This window comes from Marmota flaviventris, chromosome 10 (genome assembly GCF_047511675.1).
Source record: "Marmota flaviventris isolate mMarFla1 chromosome 10, mMarFla1.hap1, whole genome shotgun sequence".
Classification (NCBI taxonomy): Eukaryota; Metazoa; Chordata; class Mammalia; order Rodentia; family Sciuridae; genus Marmota; species Marmota flaviventris.
In genome coordinates, this window is record NC_092507.1 from 124715896 (window position 1) to 124732319 (window position 16424).

Sequence of the window (16424 nt, forward strand, 5' to 3'; positions counted from 1 at the left end):
CTGAAGAGCTAAATGCCATGGTCCCAACAAAAGGGACACGATAAGCCATATTGAGGAGTTTAAATTTTATCTTGTGGCATGGTGAACAACTTCAACAGAAAGACTCTGCTTGAGGCTTACAAGTTGATGTGACCTCTGATTTCAGATTTCATTTCAAATAAACCTTTCAATTCATACAAACAGGAAAAAAATGGGGGGAGGGTTTCTTCCAAGGTAACCGAATCTCTCTAGAAAGGTGCTTTTTATTATATTGATACTTACCAGGCCCTGTTATTCCAGCAAATGACCTGGATACTATGGAATACCAGAGAGAACAAGAGAGATAATACCTTGGACTTTGTGAGTCCACAGATAAAATCACAAATGAACAACAGTGATAAAGAGAAGAAAATACAGTGGAAATGAGGAAGAAGGTGTCCAGAATGAAGCCTACGTTGGTTGGGAGTAGGGGTCAGGCAAAAAGTGCCCCTGAGGGGGCTGCCGCTGCCACCCAGCGGTCCACTGCCAGAGTGCCTGGAGGTGGGGTTGCATGTGGCCACCTCCCTCCTGGGACACAGTCCAGGGCCTTGAGGGCCAGAGTACCTGAAGGTCTGCTGCCACTGGGGCACAGCCGACTCTGTCTAGGGACACTGGCCAGGGCCTGCAGGACCAGTGTTGGGGTGCCTGAGGGTTGGCTGACCTAAGGTCTACCTGCTGGGAGTGCCAGCCACCACCATCTTGCTGCTTCTTCCTGAGTTGCTCCTTTGTGTGAGTGCAACCTGGTGGCTTCTCTGAGCTGGAAGGCCCTGAGACCTCGGGAACTGCGACAAGCCCAGATCTGTCAGAGAGCGACAGGGTCTGCATGGCCAGTCTGCGTCAGGCAATCCTGAAGAAGCAGCAGAAGTCAGGCGGGGAGCACTCCGCCTGGGGAAGCACAGGTTGGAGAGAGTGGAGAGAGCTGGGCGCTCCCAGCTCCGTGAGCTACAGTTCCAGCCCCTAAACAATACTCTACTGGATGATGAATGGACAGCAGAAGAAATCAGAGGTAAGTGAGAATACCAATGTAATATGTCAGAATCTTGGGCTGGGGATGTGGCTCAAGCGGTAGCGCGCTCGCCTGGCATGTGTGTGGCCCGGATTCGATTCTCAGCACCACAAACAAACAAAGATGTTGTATCCGCCAAAAACTAAAAAAAATAAATATTAAAAATTCAAAATAAAAATGTCAAAATCTCTGGGACACTATGAAGGCAGTACTAAGAGGAAAGTTTATTGCATTGAGCCATTTGTTAAAAGAATAAAAAGTCTGGCTGGGGCTGTAACTCAGTGGTAGAGAAAGTGCTCAGCACATGTGAGGATCTGGGTTTGATCCTCAGCATCACATAAAAAAAAATAAATAAAATATTGTGTCCATCTACAACTAAAAATATGTTTAAAAAAAGAATAAAAAGTCAATGACTAAATGACCTAACATTACATCTCAAAACCCTAGAAAAACAGGAATAAATCAACACCAAAAGCAGAAGAGAGGAAATAATTAAATTCAGAGGTGAAATCAATGAAACTGAAAGAAACAATTCAAAAAACTGACAAAACAAAAAAGCTGGTTCTTTGAAAAAATAAATAAAATTGATAAACCCATAGCCATGCTAACGAAGAGAAAGAGAAAACCCAATAAAATATGTGATGAAAAAGGAAATGTCATGATAGACACTACTGAAACACAGGAGATAATTAGAAACTATTTTGAAAATTTAATAGAAAAGTTTGAAGATATTGACAAATTTCTACAGACATATGACCTACCCAAACTGCACCAGGAGGACATACATGATTTAAACCGATCAATTTCACACAAGGAAACAGAAGACACCATCAAAAGCCTTCCAACCAAGAAAAGCCCAGGACCACATGGATTCTCAGCCAGTTCTATAAGACCTTCAAAGAAGAATTAACACCAATATTCCTCCAAGGAGGGAACCCTTCCAAACTCATTCTATAAGGCTAATGTCACCCTGATACCAAAACCAAACAAATACACATCAAAGAAAGAAAACTTCAGACCAACATCCCTGATGAACAGATGCAAAAATTCTTAATAAAATTCTGGCAAATCGCATACAAAAACATATTAAAAAGATAGTGCACCTCGATCCAGTGGGGTTCATCCCAGGGATGCAAGTTTAATGCAACATATGGAAACCAATAAACGTTGTTTGAAACAGGGTCTGTCGCTAAGTGGCGCATTTGGAATCCTCCTGCCTCAGCCTCCTGAGTCACTGGGGTTCTAGGCCTGTGCCACTGTGCCTGACTCATTTCATATTCTTTTTTTTTTTTTCCTTGTTGATACTGGGGATAGAACCCAGGGGCACTCCACCACTGAGCCACATCCCCAGCCCTATTTTGTATTTTATTTAGAGACAGGGTCTCACTGAGTTGATTAGCACCTCGCTTTTGCTGAGGCTGGCTTTGAACCTACGATCCTCCTGTCTCAGCCTCCCAAACCGCTGGGATCGCAGGCGTGAGCTCGTATGTTCTTAGCACTGCTAATTTTTTTTTTTTTTTTGAAGAGACAAGGATGATATTCTACAGATAGGAGCACGATGATGAAGAGATAAAAAAAATAGTAAACACATTTTTAATGTCACTTTAAGCACTCAAACGGAAATGTCTCTTTCATCTGCCATTTGAAAGAAAAAAATACTTCAAAAGTATTTGAAAAACAGGAGATAAAAGTGAACAGTCAGAAGTCACATCTACAGATGTTCTGAGTGCAAGCCCTTGGAGAAGGGTCTCCAGTTTCGGGCAAGACAGGCTCTCCAGAAACAAAGGAGCAAGTGCGTGAAGGAAGCCGTGCACTTTGTGGTCAGCGTAGGAAGAAACACCGAGCACCGCACACGCCGCCTAAAGCCAGCGGCTCTACAGCTCGGGGCCGCTGCAGCCGCCGCCGACGCACGGCCGGGGCCTGCGGCGGAACCCGACCGGACGCCATCGGCACCCGGCCCCGCGCTCCAGCGGCTGCCCTTGGGGCTGGCCGGAGAGCGGGGCGCCCGCTCCGGGATCCGGGGCCGAGGGAGCCCGGGCCGGCGAGCCCCCTGCCCGTGAGAGGGCACTGGCACTGCCTGCACCGACGGCGAAGAGGAAGGGCCCGCGGCCAGCTCGCCGCGCTGACCCCCGGGGGCACTCCGGCCCGCGCTGACGCCGAGGCGCCGGGCGGGGTGGAGACCCACCTGGGAGGTTATCATGATGCTGGAGTCTATCAGGAAACTCATGGCAGACGTCAGGAGCGTTCATGTTTCCACTTCCCACTCCCCAGGGCACGACCGCTCGGGCCGCCGGCCCACTAACGCTGCTGGCCTTCGCCCGGAGGCCGCCGCGGGGACTGCGGCGCTCCTGCCCGACGCCATCAAGCTGCGCCGCAGCCGACCAATCAGCTTCCGTATCTCGTGCCTTCCGCCTCAGGTCGAGAGTGGGCGGAGCGGGCGCGGCGCCCAGGGGCGGGGCTTAACCGGGATGGCCGGCGGAGGGGCGGGGCTGAGCCGGGGCGGGATTTAAAGGGTGGGGCTGAACTGGGAGGCCGGCCAAGGGGGCGGGGTTTAGCTGGGTGGCTGGGCCAGAGGGGGCGGGTTATATTGTGGACTGAAGAACCCAAGGCTGGGCAGTGTCTGGTTCTGAGGCCGAGGCCGAGGCCGGTCTTGTTTTAAATGCTGATTCTATTCAACATAATGTCATGGCTAAGAAGATGCCCGGCATTGCAAAATCAATCAATCAATCCATCAATGCACACATCACTGTAATGACTTAGGCCGGAGTACAGCCCTGAGTTCTAAATGTCATCACCTTTACTTGGTTCCACAAATATCACTGCAGAATTACTCGTGAGGGGAGAATGGACAGGCACGCGAGATGATTAGTGCCTGTAGTGAACCGAGGAAGCCTCTGCTGGGTCCTCAGAACAGCGCCATCTGTATTAGGGAGGGTGACCTCGGGTTCTCAGTACCCCTGCGGTAGTCTGCGCCTTTGTGTCACCCTGGCAGGAGATCCAGGAGGGTGAGCTAGGAGGGGAGCGCTGGCCCTGGTGCTGTGGCAAGCACCTCCAAGAGCGTGCTCCAAGGTGGGCTGCCAAGTGAGAAGGGAGGGGACTGAAGACAGCTGTCTCCATGAGAAGAGTAGAATCCACGTGGCCTCAAGAGAGCGAAGTAAGGCTAAGAACTGGAAGTTAATGAAGACTTAAATTAAAAACAAGAAACGATTCCTCAGGAATCGAGTATGAAACACCCCTACCCTTAACATCCACCCTATTATAGTGCTTCAAATATGGACTCATTTCCTGAAGGCTTAATGTACTGCTGTGCATTCTATATCCGCCCCAGAGCCCTAGCTAGTGCGTGTAGTCCCTGTTGTCTTACTGTCTTAGAAACTGTCCAGCCCAGGCTGCAATCAAGACCTGCAAGGGCCTCAAGGGATCCCTGGTATCCAGAATCTGGTTATTCAGATCTGCTATAATCTGAATACCCGAGAATAACTCATTACACATAAGGGAAGGTGTTTCTCTTTCTTTGAATTGAGTTTTACCCTATCAAGCAGCCAAATTTACTATCAGATGTCCAGTCCCTGGTCCAGAACACAAGGGAGCTATGGAGGCAACCTTACTATGGAGTGTCTTAAACCAGAGAACTTTGTGTTTCTGGCTACATCTAGTAGGAAACCCCAGACAGCTGCCCCTTATTAACATTCAAGGTTGCGTGATAGTGCAGAATACTGGGAGAGCCTATTAAATATGATTTTGCAGAATTACTTTGACCCATATAATTTTTGAACAAAAGGGAAGACTATATAGAGATGAAATTTCAAATTGAATATGTTAGTTGAAGTTCATAAATAAAATTTATGATGTGCATGTTCTTACCATACGAATTGTTCTAAATATTGAGTCACCTGTCCTCTACACCTGGGTGGGGCAGAAAACTCTCTCTGTTTCAGGACTAACCTTTCCCTAGAATGACTAATGAAAGGGGCATTCATTCATTTTACAGAAATCCCCAACTTAATCACTGGACTGTGACTTACCACCAGGATTTTGGTAAGACAATCACAAAGGAGTGTAAAGCTAGCATGTTTCAAAGTCTGAGATATTCCTTCTTATTTGTTACCCTGATACACGCACACACATACACTTCTGCATTTTCCCCAAAATGCACTACAATAAATTTAGTGGACTGAATATTTGGGCCCCCCAAAATTCATATGTTGAAACACTAATCCTCAATGTGATGGCTTGGAGGTGGGGCCCTTGTGACATTAGATGTAGATGAAGTCATGAAGGTAAAGCTCCCAAGATGGGATTAGTGCCCTTGTAATGAGATAAAGGGACCAGAGTTCACCCTTTCTTTGCCACATGAGAATAGTGAGAGGCTATCATCTATGAGCTGGGAGGAAGACCCTCACCAAGAATTAGCATGCTGGTGCCATGATTTGGACATACACCTTCCAGAGCTATGAGAAATAACCACCTAGTATAAGGAATTTTGTCATGTTAATTTAACTAGGATGATGGGTATAATATTTTGTTATATATTTTCACTTGGAAGTATATCGTGAACACTTTCTCATGATAACGACTATAACACTTTCATTAACTCAATAATATTGCATCGTATGATTTAACCAACCTACTTTCTGGGTTTTTTTTTTTTTGTGTGTGTGTGTGTGTGTGTTGTTTGCTATAGTAAAATAATATGGCATAGAATGTGATCCAAAAGATACACTTCTCCAAACAGTTTTCTCCATCACGTTGGGGATTAGGGTTTCAACATAATCCTTTCACTGTGTCTACGTCCCAGAAAATTCTGAGGCACACATCAAGCTCCTCCAAGTGTGGCTCCCATGGCAGCCGAGCTGGGCCTGCAGACAGCTGCAGTCTGGTAGGCAGCTAATGGCTTGTGGGGAAGACGTCGGTCTCCCATATTAGTGCAGAAAAATTCAAGAGTCTTCCTTGAGCCCCTCACACTAGGGGGAGGAGGTAGGGGGTGCCGAAGGGGACACCACAACGCTTTCTTCTCCCCTGACAACTCTCTTCAAAGAGTGCCCCTCTCAATTAAACCTTATCCTTCTTTTAAATACCCTAGGCATGTATTATGGATATGAGGTGTCCCCCCAAAGCTCCGGTGTTAATGCAGGGATATTCAGAGGAGAAATAGATTAAATGAATGGATTGTGAGAGCTGTAACCTAATCAGTCCATCTTCATTTGGATGTTAACTGGGTGGTGACTTTAGGCAGGGGGGGGCATGGCTGGAGGAGTTGGGTCACTGGGGGCATGCCCTGCAAGGGTTCACCTTCTCTTAGGCCCCTTCCCTGTACCCCCACCCCCTTCATAATTTAGAAGACATACATTTTATTTTAATATAACACACACACACACACATATATGGTTTCTCTTTTTTAAAAACATTTTTATTTTTAGTTACACATGACAGTAGAATGTATTTTGGCAGAATATACATGCATAAAGCATGACTTATTCAGTTAGGTTCCCACTCTCGGGGTTGTACATGATGCGAGTTACCCTGGCTGGGAAAGTTATGGCCAATATCCTGCTGTCTCTCCTGTTCCCTCCCTGTCCTGTCCCTTCACCCCCCTTCCTAGCAGAGAGAGGAACACCAGGGCACCTCTGCTTTCCCATATCTCTCCTTCTTCCTTACTCCTTCCGCCTCTGCGTTCCTGAGTCTACACTGGTACAACCTGGGATTTCAAACTTTAAAAATTATGTGTTAAGAATCACTTATGAAATTTGTATTCTGTCTTGTAACTATACTTATAACAGTTACATTTAATTCATTTTGTGTTTAAATGTCTTCAGTATGCATCCTTATTAGCCTCTTCCATACTTTGACTTTTTTTTGTACCCAGTATGAACTCAGGGGCACTTAACCACTGGAACACATCCAAACCCCTTTTTATATTTTGAGACAGGGTCTCACTGAGTTGCTTAGAGCCTCACTGAGTTGCTGAGGCTGGCTTTGAACTTGAAATCCTCCTGCCTCAGCCTCCTGAGCCGCTGGGATCACAGGCCTGCCACCGCCTCAGCTTGCCCTCTTAATTCTTTAACAAGAATTTTCTCTTTTGCCTTGAGTGGGTCATGAAAATTTTTTTTCTTTGAAGTTATTTTATTTTTTAATAATTGAGAGTAGCTTTACTCATAAATGAAATTTGGCTTGCTGTGCAGTTCTTGGTTTAGATTTTCATCTTCAGTATCCTGTAGATGTTATATTATTATTTTTTTTTAATATTTTTTTATTTGTAGATGGACATAACACCTTTATTTTATTTATTTAGTTTTTTATGTGGTGCTGAGGATCCAACCCAGGGCCTCACATGTGCCAGGCAAGCGCTTTACCACTGACCACAGCCCCATCCCTGTTCTATTATTTTCTGACATTTATTATGTCATGGAGAAGTAGGATGCCAACATGATATGTTCTTCTTTTTCTTCTCTTTCCTTCTTTCCCTCCCTCCCTCCTTCCCTTTCTTTCTTTTTGGTGCCAGGGATTGAACCCAAGGGTGCTTAACCACTGAACCATATCCCCAGCCCTTTTTATATTTCTATTTTGAGACAGGGTCTTGCTAACTTGCTCAGGGCTTTGCTGGGTTGCTGAGGCTGGCTTTGAACTGAACCCCCTGCCTCAGCCTCCAGAGCCACTGGGATCACAGGCTTGTGCCACCGCGCCCGGCGATTTTCTTACAGTCTTGACAGTGTGATCTTATTTCCTTCCAGTTCATTCTCTCCATGGTCATTGGGGCAGTCTGAGGGGAGATGACCAGTGGAGTACTGTGGAGGTGGTGGCTTATGACTTCCAAGGTTAAGTTGTAGGAGATAGTGAAGCAGCTGGGCACAGTGGTGCATACCTGTGATCCCAATGATACGGGAGGTTGAGGCAGGAAGGCCACAAGTTTCAGGCCAGTCTCAGGAACTTAGTGAGACTCTAAGCAACTTAGTGAGACCCTGTCTCAAAATTTAAAAAAAGGTTGGGAATATAACAGTGGTAAAGTGCCCCTGTTGAAGCTTTTGCTTTGATCTCTTGGATCACTTGCTCAGCGTAACCAGCCACCAGGTCATGAAGACACTCAAGCAGCCGACAGAGAGGTCCAAGGGAGGGGAGTGAACTTGTCAGAGCAACTTGCTGTCCCTTCAACTTGGATCCCACCATTGCAGTCGAGTCTTTGGTAATTGCAGGCCCCATCAATATGTGATTGCAACTGTATGAGACATCTCCAAGATGCTCTAGAATTCCTGATCTACAGAAACTCAAAGATATTACATACTAGTGTTTTTCTAAGCCACTAAGTTTTAGAGCAACTTGTTGTACAGTATGCAAATCATCATAGGTAATCATACACATATATTCAGTTAAATATACCTATGTACATATACATATATCTTATTACTAAATATTTGCATGGCATGGTGAGGAACTCTATCCTTACATCTTTGATATTTGTTTCATCACTACTTATTGAAGCCAAAGCCACATATTTTAGGGTTTTGGATAGACATCCCTAATGTCACTGTATCAATTTCTGTAAATAGATAAAATAGTATCAGATACAATAACAGGTCTGACATCTCAGTGGAATAATACAATAAGAGTTTATTTTTTATTTCATGTAAAGTTTAAAAGTTCAGCTAATGGGAAAATTGGTGGGGATAGGAGAGTCCTCTGATCTACAATATTCAAAGTGTGACTGATATCTTCATCAAATGACTTCCAAAATTGTCCTGGTGACTGCATCTGTAACATATGGCTGCCATCTTCAATATGTGGTATCTGACATTGCTCCAAGTGACAAAATCTAGCTATTATGAAAATATCCTTTTCTTCCTTTATTTTTAAAGTTGGCTTTCTTTCAAGACTGGAACTCCTGGGACCTTGTGCAGTGGCAGTCTGCTCTGTTGCTGGGGAGAGCTTGGCCAGTGTCTGTCCTCTGCCTGGAGGTATCTCAGTGCCTCCTTCATTCAGTCACCAAATGTCACTCTATACCAGCCACTGTGCTCAGTACTGCATACGCAGGGACATGTAGGATGAACCTGCCTCTCAGTTACCTGCAGTCAGAAGTGAGAAAAGCCATTAAATAAGACAATTTGATAAGCGCTATAAGAGTTCACAAAGAGGCAGCAACTAGCTTGGTCTTGAATGTTTTTGAAATTTCATGAAGAAGGAAACATTGGAACTGAGTCTTGAAGGGTAAAAATGAACTGCCCATGGATGGATGAGGCAGGAAGGCCGGACACAGCACAGCGTCCTGAAATAATGTGGAATTCATCTGTGGCGGTGTGCCAGAGCTGTCCATGCCGGGAACCCACGGTGGTTCCCTACGACGGAGGCACATCATGGTAAGGGACACGGGAGATGAGGGACTACAAAGGTGGCATCTTAATCTGGGGCTGTTGCTGGCACACAATGGAGATGAGTTTTGACTGTCTTATTTTTTAAAATATTTTTTTTTCTAGTTGTCAGTGGACCTTTATTTTATTTATTTTTATGTGGTGCTGAGATCAAACCCAGGGCCTCACACATGCCAGGCAAGTGCTCTACCACTGAGCCCCAGCCCCAGGCCCAGCCCTATCTTATTTTTTTAAAGCAAACTGAAGGAAGGTTGAAAACCTTCTGAAAAGAGAGGAACCCGACATCCCGTGGACGTTTAGGTAGGCAGGAACTGACTGTGAGTTTCTTCAGGGGTTTCTGCCAAGACGAATGAATTCCAACCAGTTTTCACATTTCAGGGAGTGTGTCTTGATCGGTCTATTGGGATTAAAAACAAACAAACAAACAAACTTGGCCCTCTACCAGAGACAGTTGGAGGAACATAAGCATCCACTAAGATCATACTCAACTGAGGGAGAGAGTTCCCATGGTTAAAATGGAGCTGCTATTGCAGATTGTGGGCAGGTGAGAGCAGATATCATCTTGGGATGGCGAGCTATGAAGGGCCTTGAAGTCACGGTAAGGGTTTAGAATCTATTGGGGAGGCAGTGAAGAACTATTGAAGAATTTTGAGCCAAAAAGTGACCTGATAAATCCCAGGCAGAAGATTTTGGCTAATATTGTTTGGTTGTCCAGTTTATTTTCACCTTTATTTTTTCAGTCGTAGATGGACATGATGCCTTTGTTTTATTTGTTTATTTTTATGTGGTGCTGGGGATGGAACCCGGTGACTCACACGTGCTAAGCAAGCGCTCTGCCGCTGAGCCGCCACCCGGGCCCAAGTTTATTTTTATCTTTAATGAATAAATTTAACTCTTCCTAAAGTTCTCATTGACATAAAGGAGAATAAACTTGACTCTTTTGCTTCTTTATATAGGCTAAACAAATATGCTTTTTGTTTTTCCCTGGGATCTGTGTAGAGAAAGAGAGGGAACAAACTGACCACATCTTTGTTGACCAGGAGAGTCTTCATGTTCTTCTGGAAACAGACCCCTCTTATCCCGCCTAGTGGTGTGTTGGGGTTGGCTTGTACTAACCGGCAAGTCATTTGCTAAATTTTCCAGAATTTTTGTGAGTCATTTATTCATACAGTCATTATTAACAATCAAATTATATAAATCTAAACTTAAAATGATGGAACAAAGGAAATGAATACTTAAAGCTTACAATTCCCTAATTATTTTTCTATTACCTATAGTCTTCAAGATATAGTTACCTTTTCCTCACTATAACAAAATACTTGACAAGGGCTTCTTATAATGAAAACAATTTATTTAGCTCACAGTTTTGGAGGTTCAAGGGTCTGATGCTTACCCTGTCTCAGTTCTGGAGGGGCCCCGTGGTGGACGGCTATGGGGGAGCATGTGCTGGAGTACGCAGGTTTATCTCAAGCCAGGCAGCAGGGAGAGATGGGCAGGGCCAGGCGTGCTCCTTTTATAATCACCTCTTGTGAGAGCTACTGAGAAGTCACACTACAACTACAAGGGAGTCAATGAGAACCACCTGAGGACTAAGGCCTCACCTTTTAAAGTTTTTATGGTCTCTCAAAACCACCGCGCTAGAGACCAGCTTCCAATCACACGGACTCGTGGGGGGCACTCAAACCATAGTATAGAGGTCTGTTGCATATCCACTGTGTAGAAATCTTCAATCATGTGCTACTTCATATCTGTTCCCAACTCTGCATTCAGTGATATTACACTGGAAGCTCAAAATTGGTAATGGTGGGAGAACCCACACCAAGAAATTGGCAAAGACTGCAAACCAGGACTTCTCTACCCTGAATGTTCACCAACATGCCCCTCCCCACCCTTCCCCAGGCCCTGGATTCCAACAGAGTGGCTGGAAACCAAGGCAGTCTCTTCACTTTGGAGCTTGGCTGATAGGTCAAGAGAACAAACAAAGACGGTAAAATCAAGTTAGTTTTATTTGGTTTGTAACAATCTAACATGTAACTATTAGCTCTGGTACAAGAAAGGGGAGGGTTGGAGAATACAAGACCACTATCTGGGAATGCCTCTCTTTGGCCAGAGAATTCCCATGAAGTCTGTTGGAGTTTGTTTCTTAGCTGAGTCTGGACTCTCCTGTTTCACGGGGGAAAAGGTTCAGAGAAGCCACAGAGCCCTCCACTTCTCCCTCCAGTTGTCCGAGAACTCTTGACTGCTCTAGAACGCGTCCTGAAGGCTGGGGGGCCGGAGACACAGCAGGTCCCTAGGAGCCTCTGCTACTTGAAGCTACTGAAGGCCACCCTTTCTGCCTTTGGGACCTGCGGTGTCTAAGCAGCAGGGAATGAACTGCCTTTCATAAAAACTTTTTTCTTCTTATCCAACTGCTTAACTGGCAATTTCCTTTCCTTTTCCTCCCCCCCCTCCCCCAACACGTTTAGTTTTGAACAATAATTGTAAGAAGGGAAAACCTCCCCATCTATTTCCTATCACTTCGAGGCACACACTCACTATGTTTCACAGATCGTATTTACACTCAGAGGTTTTCCACCCAACCTGGCAAAACTTTTTTTTTTTTTTAATCTAGACTTTTCTAACTTGGGTTGTGCAATCATTTGTACATGGTATGTGTGGGAAGGTCATTCAGGGTCAGGGGAAGAAGAGGAGCAGGTTGGGGGGGAGTGGGATGTGAGATGCTCTGGGGTCCTGGGCATTCTTACCCTGTGCACACTGAATGATCCTCCTCGGGAACTGGAGAGGAGCGTGACCTGCACTGGTCTTGCTCTTGGCCACCCTCATGGCGTGGACTGAAGAGGTCCTGCATAATCTCTTTGGGGATCTGTGAACTCCCTTCTGCCGTGAATCAGAGACTGTCTCAGGGAACGATCCATCTCTACACTTGGGTTCTGACAAGCTGAGGACCTTTGGCATCACTTTCCACAAACAATTCTCACACGATTGGAAGTATTCTTTGTTCCTAGTTAGGAATTCAGGACTATTATTGCCTCCGCGTCTTCTTCCCTCATTTTGTTTGCTGTCTCATTTTTATCCATATCTTAGTTAATCTGTGCAGTATTTAAAAGTGATCACTGTCATTGCTTCAGTATATATTTTACAATATGGACTTACAAATTTGGAAACTACCTTCTTTCCTTTTCTCATATTTCCAAATTAGTGAGTTTTTGAAAAAGACCTATAACATCTTGTGAGGGAGAGGTAGAATTTATTATTCCCAATTAATCTAGAGAAAATTGTCACACAGAGCAGAGAGGGGCTATCACGGAACCCCCGGAGTCAAGAAAGGGGCAGTCACCATTCCCGATCTGAATGTCAGTGTTCTCTGTGGGTCCCCTTTCCCAGTGACTTCAGTGACATTCATCCAATGTTGTGTTGGAGGCTTTACCTGTGTGGAAAGGCCAGAGTCAGGGCCAAAACCTGACAGGCCCTTCCACACTGTCCCAAACGCTAGGCTGGGGATTACTCAGCTGAGCTTGAAACATTCTAACTGAACCTTGAGTAATTCTGTCTCTTCTGGTCACAGATCTCCCTGAAGGAGGCATTATAACTGCTATCAAACCATCAGCCTCTTCCTCTGGAAGGAGCCACCCTCCTGCTGTCCCGCTGTCCGTGGTAGGTCCATGAGCTCCTGGGGTTCATCCGATAGGGAACTGACTAGCAGAAGGAACTCAGGTTGGCCCGAGTGGAGCTTATGGGATTATCATCCTGAGTCAGACGCTGAAGAATGAGCTACACAGAGGACAGACATGCTGCTGCCTCTGAGTGGAGACGGGCAGCAGGTGGGCAGCAGCTGAAGTTGAGGCACCTTATTCCAGAACATGAAAATATCTGCCAACCTGTCTTCACTCATTTTAGGGTCAAAGAGTTTCTGGTTCCTACTAAACATAAGGAGTCAGGATTTTGTTTTGTCTTCTGTGAGAAAACTGGTCTCCAGAGTGTCTACTGCACACTGAAACTCTCACCAAGTAACTGCCAGGCACTTAGGGGGGGCAGTGGGACCACCCACCCGCCCTTCTCCCCAGTCTTCCTGCTGCTGGAGGAATCTCTCACCGCGTGGCACCACTTGGCAGGCTCCAGGCCTGGCCGCCAGCTGCACAGTCCTCATGATACCCCTGGAGGTAGGTAGGTGGTAAATGCCATCTCTAGTTTGTAGACAGAAAACTGAGGTATGGAGAGGTTAAGGGACAACAGCAACACAGCTACTAAATGGCAGAAATAGAAAGAAAATCCCAGTCCCTTGAAAACTGTGACTCTTCCTTCCAAAACAGGCTCCCCTTTTTGTTGGGAAGACTAAGAGGGAAAACAGCAACTTGTGCGGGGGCAGAGCAGGTACAGGCAGTGAAGCAGGATGCTACTTCATCGGAGGAAAGACACTCAGTCACACACACACTTACATTCTAGCCAGAAAAGGAAACGAGCAGCTTTTCCTTAGAGCTCTACAACTAGTTCCAAATAGCACCAGCAGTTTCACTTAGAAAAAGACACAGCTTTTCTTTTCTTTTCTTCTTTTTGGTCTTCAGTCATAGTTAAGATAGACATCTTTTTCTGGTACTGGCTGGGGGCAGTGGCCCATGCCTATAACCCCAGTGGCTCAGGAGGCTGAGGCAGGAGGATTGCAAGTTCAAAGCCAGCCTCAGCAACTTAGCGAGGCCCTAAGCAAATTAGTGAGATACTGTCTCTGAATAAAATACAAAAAAAAAAAAAAAAAAAAAAGAGTTGGAAATGTGGCTCTGTGGTTAAGCACCCCTGGGTTCAATCCCCAATACCAACCAACAAAAAAACACCCCCAAAACAAAAACAAAAACAACTTCCACTAACATGGAAACAAAGGAAGAAAAACTACAGGAGCAAAAGGGCAGTCTCTGCAGTCAAGGATGCACCCTCTGGTTCTCAGACCTGAGATACTTCCTGGATACTTCCCTCCCCATATGTGGCAAGGTCTGTGCTGGAATAATGTCACTTGCAAGGGGTAAGGTTCAAGCAGTAGCCAGAAAGTCACATGTCTGTAAGATAACCACTATTCAATTGTGTATTGCCTGATACATTCCTCCACTGGAAGTTTGTCGCTTGAGTTTCCTAGGTAAAATATATTTTAGGCTTTCTCTCTCTCTCTCTTTCTTTTTTTACACACAAGACAGTTTATTTGTCAGAGCTGAAAAAATAAAGGCACATCCCTCCATCGCAGAGAGAGGCCTAGGTTTTCTCTTTCAAATGCAAATTTCCAAGGACTAATTATCAAGCAATTCATCTTAGAATGAATTTGATTTTTAGTCCATTTGGCTTTAGAAAGAGACACAAGAAATGGGAATATTGCTTGTCATGGGAGGAGTACTGTGGGAGAAGGCTTGCTTTGGAAAGGCATATCTAGGATAAAAATGTCAAGGAGGGTGGTCATTAGACGGCAAGACAAGGTCTTCCATATGGGCAGGGAGAAAGGCAGGCTTTTTAAAGTACTTCCTTTCGGCCCTCCCGTGGCCTCCTGCCAGCTCCCTGCTGGTTTCTACACCTACGACGCCTTGGTTGGCACTGAAGTCCGTGAGGCTTGGTTTTGGTTTACACAGACCACCTTAGTTACCACTTCTCTCTCCGCTCTGGAAATCGACAGACCCCAGGTAAAACTGCCTCCAGTGCGAGACAGGAATTCCCTAGAGGACTTCCCCTGACTGTGTTCTGGTTTGAGGTGGGCTGGTTGTGGGGAAACAGGGCAGGAGAACTACAAGATTCCTCTCGCTTCCTTTTGCCTCTGTCGTTTCAGGGTAAAGCTTGGCTGGGGACTGGACGCACCCACCTGGTAAGAGGTCCCCCTGTTGCTACTCTGATGGCTCCTTGGGTACTTGTCTTGTGCTAGGCAAGACCTGAGAGCTGATCTTGTGAGGACAGGCCTGCGAGTAGGTGTCCTCCAGCTCAGAACTGGCCCTCCTCTTTGCGCCTTATGAAAAAGGTGTAGATTTTAGGCTAAGAACTGATGTTAGGAGAGGAAAATTAAAAACAAAACAAAACAAAAAGTGTTGCTTCAGGCAACAAAACTGTGAACAGACCTCAAAGCCTAAAGCCTTTCCATTTCTCGGGGAGCAATTTCAGCTTCTTGCTCCTTCTCTGATGGCGTTCAGGGCCAAATTCCTTCTTTCAGAACCTAGGGGCTCCAGTGATCCAAAGGAATGGTATGAATGCAGGGCATCTCCTGGACTGGTGACTCACACTAACACTCCCACGTGCTGAAATGACATTTGGAAGCTACAAAAAGGAGTTGAGACCGTAAATAATGAGACCGATTCCACAGGAAAGCTGGGCTGACTAATGTATGCTGGCGTTGCAAATTGGTGCCCTTGCAGGCTAAATTCGGTTTGCACACATTTCATCTGACCCATATGTTGTGTCTACAATTTAGTTGCCAATGTTAAAATTTTTGGAAACTTCAATTACAAGTTTGAATTTCTGGCTTCTCTTGGGAAATCAGACGACCAGGTGACACTGCAAGGCGATGATTACCTGGAACTGACCCGCGGCTGCCCCTGCTCTTCAACTTTCACAGCCCCGCCTCTCTGCCCGGCAGGAGCGCAGGCCCTACTTCCCAGTTCAGATCCCATCTCTGATGTAGGGGCACACGGCTGGTGTCGGGAGGTGCTGCGCTGATAAAGTCTGGCTGAGTTAGCTTGAGACAGGACTGAGCAGAGGCTATGCTATCACCACAGTTCTGACTGGAAGGGTTTCCATGGAGAAATGAGGAGCAAAGTGAAGTCCCCCGCGGCCGCTGGGGTATAGGACAGGACAGTCATGAGACTGGGAACTTGGCTGTCAAGGAGTCCATCTTGGTAAGTTCTCGTGTACGGGAGAGGCTGTTTTCTAGCTGTAGAGCATGCACTGCTCCAAGATGGCTGCATCTGTCCCACCAGGGACAGCGGTGACCAGAGGAGACAGAAGACTCAAAGGATGTGGGCACCTTTTTGTCTCACCGTGCCCTGTGTTAGCTGGGGAGGGTGTCCGTCTTGGGCCTCACC

General features: G+C 45.9%; 1 protein-coding gene across 1 annotated transcript in view; it reads right to left on the reverse strand.

Annotated features, from left to right (window-relative positions):
- Gpr89a (G protein-coupled receptor 89A) overlaps positions 1-3397 on the reverse strand; it is a 45348-nt gene extending 41951 nt beyond the window's left edge. Inside the window, exon 1 of the mRNA XM_027956153.2 lies at positions 3210-3397. Coding sequence (XP_027811954.2) covers positions 3210-3251 — 42 coding nt within the window. The 5' untranslated portion in view covers positions 3252-3397. The remainder of the gene's footprint in view (positions 1-3209) is intronic.
- Between the last annotated feature and the right edge of the window lie 13027 nt (positions 3398-16424).